Source organism: Gymnoscopelus braueri, assembly GCF_963280865.1.
Source record: "Gymnoscopelus braueri genome assembly, chromosome: 4".
Lineage (NCBI taxonomy): Eukaryota > Metazoa > Chordata > Actinopteri > Myctophiformes > Myctophidae > Gymnoscopelus > Gymnoscopelus braueri.
The window spans coordinates 58661280-58668987 of NC_137605.1; the positions used below are offsets into that span (position 1 = coordinate 58661280).

Sequence of the window (7708 nt, forward strand, 5' to 3'; positions counted from 1 at the left end):
ACTTTACTGGAGTATATCCAATTGTCTAGACTTTTACTTCTACTCCAGTACATCTCAAAGGCAAATATTGTACTTTTACTCCACTACAATTATTTGAAAACGTTAGTTACTAGTTACTTTGAAGATATAACTTATCACATTATAAAATATGCATTAACCACTTTAGCCTTATTGTATACCTAGGCTATTTGAAAGTAGCCGATCTACAAGCTCACAATGCGTTGCATCGCGACACGTTGTGAGCTTGTAGATCTGCTATTTTTGAAAAAGCGTGAAAAACATTTGTAACTGTCAAATGTAAACAAAATCTGTATTTTCAAAACGTTTTTTTGGCGGATTTTGTTAGTTTTTTTCGTGTTTTGGTTACTTTATTTCGATTTTAGGGTTAGGGTTAGGTTATTTAATTCTTATTTTTGCCAGATTTTACCGATTTATTATCAAAAAATATATATATTTTTTACTTTTTCAAAAAGTGGGGGGTATGAAATCACGGATCTGTGAGAGTGAGGGTGTCGCGTCGTACGCACAGTGAATGGCCGTGATGCCCCTGCTGCTGGTCACTGGGGAGGCGTGGATGGGAGTTGTTGGGAGAAAATGTAAAACCGAAGAGTTGTTTTAATTTTTGTAAAATTGAATACAATGTCATATGTACTCTTTGAATACATTTTGCTTAAAAAAAAAAGACCCTGCCGGTCCACAGAAAGGGCTTTTGAGCTGCCATCGCTTTTCTGCCGTGCTCTAACTGTGTTGGATGCTAGTATCATCGTTTTGTAGGACAATAACATCTCTGTCTGTCTGTCTGTCTGTCTGTCTGTCTGTCTGTCTGTCTGTCCGTCTGTCCCTCCCTCCCTCCTCCAGGGATATGTTCATAGTGTGTCCCAGTTTGCAGATGGCTAGTCACTGGGCTAAGAGCAGAGCCAATGCTTTCCTCTACCACCTGCCTGAGACCACTGCCCAGACCAGGTAACTGACACAAACATGGGTCCCGAACCCACTGTTTGGGAAGCAGTGGACTAAAATGGTAAATGGTGCTTTACAATGTGCACACATTCACATACTGACGGCAGAGCAAGGCACCAAGCTGCTCATCAGGAGCAGCTAGGTTCAGGGTCTTGCTCAAGGACACTTCGACACTATCACAGCGTGGGGGGGGAGCCAGGATCAAACCGGGCACCTTCTGTTTCCGAAGTGGCCGCTCTACCTCCTGAGCCACTGACTGACTTAGTGACTGGTTGACTCACTGAATGATTTACTAGCTGGTTGACTAACTAGGTGGATGATTTATTGTCTGACTGATTAAAGCAACAATCCTGGACTTATTTCAATGAATCCAAAGTTATTGTATCTAATGTGTATGGTAGAGTATGTTAATACAATATAACTCTAGTACATCTGTATGGTAGAGTTTGTTAATATTATACAGCTAGTAATGTCTCTTCCATGAGACATTAAGGCTATGTTCACACTAGCAGCCCAAATCATTATTTTCTTGCCTATCCAGAGTAGAATCAGAAAAAAAAAAATCATATTGGAACAGTTTTTTTTGCATATCAGTTTTCCTTAGCTTTGGCTTTTGCTGACTTGTTGACTGGCACGGCAAACCAATACATTTATACAAACAGTTTTTGCTTTTAATTATGCAATGGTTGTTGTTTTACTAATGTCATTAATGTTGTGTGTTTGTCTACAGTGCTGATGTGTCGATCCCATTGGATGTTCAGTTAGTGTTTGGAACACCTCTTCAGCCAATCAGCTCACAGCGTTTCACATCCACAGAACAACGCCTCTCTCTGGCAATGATGACTTACTTGTCCAACTTCATCAAGACAGGGTACAGTCACTACTACCTACCTACTACCTACTTATTTACTACATACTTAGTAAGCAGTGGTGGAAAGTAACTAGTACATTTACTTAAGTACTGTACTTAAGTACAATGTTGAGGTATTGGTACTTTACTTGAGTATTTCCAATTTCCAATACTTTTACTTCTACTCCACTACATCTCAGAGGCAAATATTGTACTTTTACTCCACTACAATTATATGAAAACTTTAGTTACTAGTTACTTTTCAGATATAAATTATGATATTATGAAACATGCATTAACCACTTTAGCCCTATTTTATACCTAGGCTATTTGAAAATAGCCGATCTACAAGCTCACAACGCGTCGCATCGCGCCGCGTTGTGAGCTTGTAGATCTGCTATTTTCAAACATTTTAGTACTTTTACTGTTGGTAATTTAAGTGCATTTTGATGCCAATACTTTTACTTTTACTTGTAACAAGAGTATTTCTATATTACAGTATTGGCACTTTTACTTAAGTAAATAATTCGAGTACTTTTTCCACCACTGCTAGTAAGTAAATAGCCCTCGGAACCAATGGTTCCCAAGCCATGCGGCCCATAGGCCAGGAGCCTATCTCCTGTTTCTGTAGCATGAGGTGACTTGATGTTCAAGTACACCGCCTAGTACGTTGCAGGGACTTACCCTCTATCCAACCTGTCCTTTGATGCCGAGTGCCAAGCAGGGAGGCATTGGCTCTAGGCATGTAAAGATATATTGTAAATCGATTTAAATCGATTCAAAGTAGTGACGATTTAACCCATTGAGACCTGGAACTGTCTCATTTTTAGATTTGAGCTAAAAAGCATTATTTTACACTTTGGGCTATTCAAAAATAGCAGATATACAAGCTCATACAGCGCGGCACTCGGTGCCGCGCTATGAGCTTGTAGATCTGCTATTTTTTTTTAATCGTGAAAATGTGTGCAAATCTTTCATGTCCTTGACATGAAAAAGTTTGAGCACCACTGTTATAGAAACATAAATTTTTCAGAAAACTGTTGGGATTTAGGAGACATGTAGAATCGGCTTCAGGTCTCAATGGGTTAAATCGATGTAATAAAATGTGACATCGCGATAGCCAGAAGAAACATTTGGGGGGCTATACGTTGGACCCGTGCGCAAGGAAACCGGGGTTTTTGGTCTGCCTTCAGCGCTCCACTTCCGGTGGTGCGACTATGTTTTCATTCCCACTAACAATATTTCTCCACGGAACATGGATCGTTTTGGTTATAAGCCCACTTGTTTCTATGATGAAAGAGCAATTCAAAATGTTACTAACTTTCCGTGGTCTTGTCGGCTTCGAGGACGCTATTGTTAAATGAGTTTCGGCTTGTTTCTAGTGGGGAAGGAGTGGCACACACGTAAATCCCGCCCACTACATTTGATAGGGTAAAGCGCGGCCTGCTTCCTGATCTGATAGCACGCCCACGTGTAAGCAATGCGCACGGGTTGTCAACACGGCTACCGACAGATTCAAACGCAGAGCAGAATCTGTTCTTGAGAGATTACTTGAAGGTTGACATGAAATAATAATCCTGTTTAGTGTTTCATTATCGCGAGCGTGAAAAAATCAAAACACAGCGTGTAGTGACGCAGCTGGTAAACACGTTGAAAGGCTAGGATCAAGATACCAAGGATTCGACAGTGATGTCACTATTATGCAACCCGGAAGTAGCACGGACGTACGCCATTATGTTCAAAGCTGGTTATAAAGATACCACGGATTCGTCAGTGATGTCACTGACATGTGCAAAAGAAAATACAGGATCTTTGTAAGAGAATTGATAAAGAGTTTTCAGTCATTTGCTACTGTATTGAAAATAACACAGTATAGTATAGTAAAAAACCCAGTATTGTAAAAAAAAAATGTTTTTATACAATACTAAAATAAAATAAAATACTGGATTTGTGTAAGAGAAATAATTTTTTTTTTTAATTGTGAAAAATTGTATTGTGAACCTCAAATCATGATTCGAATCGTATCGTGAGTTGAGAAATTGGGTCCCATTTTTATAATTTTTGGTATGCCCGCCCGGGCCGTGGGATTGAATCCCAATCTCAGGGCGGACAGTCTAACCACAAGGCCACTTGGTAGGTAGATAGGTATGTAGGTCAATATTAAATAGGTAGGTAGGTTCGTTGGTTGGTAGGTAAATAGGTAGGTAAATGGTTGGTCACATTTACCTACCTATTTACCTACCAACCAACCAACCAACCAACCTACCTACCTCAGCTACCTATTTAATATTGACCTACATACCTATCTAACTACCAACTTACCTACCTACCTAACCTACCAGTGGTGTAAAGTAACTAAGTACATTTACTCAAATAATGTACTTAAGTACAATCTTGAGGTACTTTTACTTTACTGGAGTTTAAGTTTTCCAATTGTCTATACTTTTACTTCTAATCTATGTCCCTTTCTGATGAAGTAAATTTTTAATTCCGGACTTTCACTTGCAACAGAGTACTTCCACATTGCAGTATTGATACTTTTACTTCAGTAAAACGTTTGAGTACTTTTTCCACCACTGCCTACCAACCAACCTACCTAACTATTACATATTGACCTACCTACCTACCTACCTACCTAACTAATAACATTGTCTGCAGAGATCCTAACCAGGCCCAGGTTTCATCCAGAGCGCTTCCTCCACCTGGCCTGCCCCTCTGGTCCGCTGTCCCGCCCCCTCCCGCCCCGCCCCTCTACAAGGAGGTGGAGCCTGAACTCCGACAGCTCCAGGGTCTACAGCACCAACAGTGTTCCTTCTGGAATGACCTGGTTCCTAAACTCACCACCACACACACAGGTCTGTACCAGTATTTGAAAGCAAACTAAATATTGTGGTGTAAAATAAAATGAATAACATATTGGAATGGCCTGGTCCCTAAACTCACTACCCATACAGGTCTGTATCAGTATTGGAAAGCAAACAAAATATAGTAATATAAAATGATATGAATAACATATTGGAATTACCAGGAGCCAGTTGCACCACCTCCCACTAAGCCTAATTATAGCTTAAATGGCTTTACAAAAGCCATTTAAGCTTTTTAGGTTAGGTTAAGACTTTGACAGGGACCTGTTTGGAATTGCAGCCTCCTAAAGGTGTTTCTTTAGGGCAGTTTTGAAAGTGAGTAGGGTTTTACACTCCTTTACTCCTTTTGGTAGGGCATTCCACATTTTTGTGGCGGGACTCCCTAAAAACAAGGTGTTTCGCCCAGAGACCGCCCCTTACGTCCGATGTCATGCACAGTGTTGTGTGCCTGATGTGTGTTCTTGTCAGTTCACATTGGCTCATCTTGTCAAGCTAAGCTAAGCTAGCTACATAAACAATATACATATGAATAAAATATGTCTCAAATCATTCAAGTTTGAAAAATACATTAAAGCCCTGTTGCTGCGACTGTTTGTCAAGTTATGTGAACAGTCATGCATTTGTTGTATATATACAAAATCCCTTATTTCAATTCATTCAAACCTTAGCTAACTTTAGCACGCTAGCTAGCTACAGTCTGACTGCCCAGTGAGAGCGCAACTGCCTTGTTTTTCACTGCTACATCCTGCTTAACTTCTCAGTTATACTCGGTTGCACGCACCCAAAAGAAAGCCGATCTACTAGCTCACGTACGTGTTGCAGGACGATGTGTTGTGAGCTTGTACATCAGCTATTTTACATACAACAACAACAACACCGGTATGCAACTAAGTCACCCTTAAACCACACCCATCCGAGTGATTCACTCGGAATGAAGCACCTGATATTTTGTGAGTCCATTCATTTGTGGTATGTTTTGTGATGCGGTGTTGATAAGTATGATGTTGTGGTATGGACTATAGACCAGTGGTACCCAACCTGGGGGGTCCCCGAATCATTTTGGGGGGGCCTGATCATTAGCTTAATGTGCAACATTGTTTTCTCACTCAACAGTAAACAAACCAACACACAGTATAAGTGTTTACAGGGTATCTGCACATTTCTTAAGTTACAATTGAATTACTTTTAAGACATGTTTTAATACTAAATTGGTCAAATTGTCAAATATTATGCAAGAGAGAGGCAAACATTGTAAAAATAGCCGATCTATGAGCTCACAATGCCTCGCAGTGCTTTTTTCACAGTATTTATCTGTGGAACCAAGTCGAACTAAATGTAATGCCTACAATTCAATGATTTTCCGGGTGGAGGTCCCAGGTTGAAATAGGATTAATTTGGAGCGTCACAGCCTGAAAAGTACCCTTGGCACCCTTGCTCTAGACTAAACTGCTCTACTCCAAATTACTCCTAATTCCTCTACGCTATTCTACTATATTGTAGAGTCTAAACTATTATACCTACTCCAGACTCACTACTCCTACTCTAGACTACTCTACCACACTCGAGTGTACTTCAACTACTCTAGTGTACTCTAAACTATTCTGAAGACTGTATCAAGACTAATCTGAAGACTCACCTCTTCAGACTCCACCGTAGCCCGTAGCACTTGACCTATAGCCTTGACGACCATGCAAAGGTTAAAATGCAATTTTGATAGCATGTTATTGAGACTGATGCTATAGGTTAATTTCTCATTTGTTGACCTGGCATCCTAGTTTTTATATGTGTGTTTCAATGTACACATATATATATATTTGTTTATATTATTGTTTAGAGGACGACCTAGAGAGATGCTAGGTTTGTGGTTTAGTAAACCTCAAACCTAGCTTCAGTCTAAATAACATCATCATGATCCTAGTTTACTGAGGCACTACACTGTCTCTCTGCACTTGATGTATGGATCAAGAGATAGCTTCTGCTAAATGCCCAAACTGTAAATTGTAAACTACTCTATCATACTTTAAACTACTCTAGTGTACTCTAAACTACTCGACTCTAAAGACTTGTGATTTATTGTATTCTTTTTTTTTCAGCTGATCTGGGGGCCGAGCCTGTCCAGCCTGTCGTGACTCCTACACTGCCCTCCAGCCAATCCCAGACTGAGAAGGATGCCTACAACTAAGCCCCACCCACACCCGATGTCCCTTTCTGATGAGGTCAAGTGGCGTCACTTATAGATGACGTCATAGATATCCTGTCACTTGCTCTTTAGGTTCAGAGTAAATGCATTCACTATAGCTCTGTTTCTCAACATACTGTCTGGGGACCACCAGAGGTCCAAATGGACCCTTACGGGTCTGCAACTCTCAGAGTTTTAGATAAAAACCCCGGATTGAGAACCAATGCACTATAGAATCTCTTGTTTAGACTGAAGTGTGCTGCTTATTGTTCCTGTCCCCTTGCTGTCATTGTAGTGACAATAAAAAGCATTTCAAAAACATCATACCGTCTGTCTTATTATCGGTGGTATAAAGTAACTAAGTACATTTACTCAAGCACTGTACTTAAGTACCATTTTGAAGTACTTTTACTTTACTGGAATATTTCCAATTGTCTATACTTTTACTTCTACTCCACTACATCTCAGATGTAATTATACTTTTATTCCATTACAAGTATTTGAAAACTTTAGTTACTAGTTACTTTGCAGATATAAATTATTACATTATAAAACATACATTAACCACTTTAGCCGTATTTTACACACGCGACGCGTTGTGAGCTTGTAGATCGGCTATTTTTACTTTTGGTACTTTAAGTACATTTTGATACCAATACTTTTGTACTTTTACTTGTAACAGAGTATTTCTATATTGCAGTATTGGTACTTTTACTTAAGTAAAGCATTTGAGTACTTTTTCCACCACTGCTTATTATGTACAGAGCATTGTTGTGGAGGACAAGCAACTGTTATCAATGAATGATAGTACGTCTGGTTGCCAGGTGTCCAAACATGACACCTGTGGTTTCATGA

The 7708-nt window shown here is 39.7% G+C and overlaps 1 protein-coding gene across 3 annotated transcripts in view; it reads left to right on the forward strand.

The window, feature by feature from the left end:
- The window catches only part of tg (thyroglobulin), a gene marked incomplete at its 5' end in the record, with an annotated part of 65118 nt that extends 57944 nt beyond the window's left edge, over positions 1-7174 (forward strand). For all 3 annotated transcript variants that reach the window (XM_080427252.1, XM_080427253.1, XM_080427254.1), the window contains 4 exons: positions 859-963; positions 1691-1831; positions 4469-4665; positions 6768-7174. In XM_080427252.1, the coding sequence (XP_080283378.1) occupies positions 859-963; positions 1691-1831; positions 4469-4665; positions 6768-6856 (532 nt within the window). In that variant the 3' untranslated portion in view covers positions 6857-7174. The remainder of the gene's footprint in view (positions 1-858; positions 964-1690; positions 1832-4468; positions 4666-6767) is intronic.
- Positions 7175-7708: the final 534 nt, after the last annotated feature.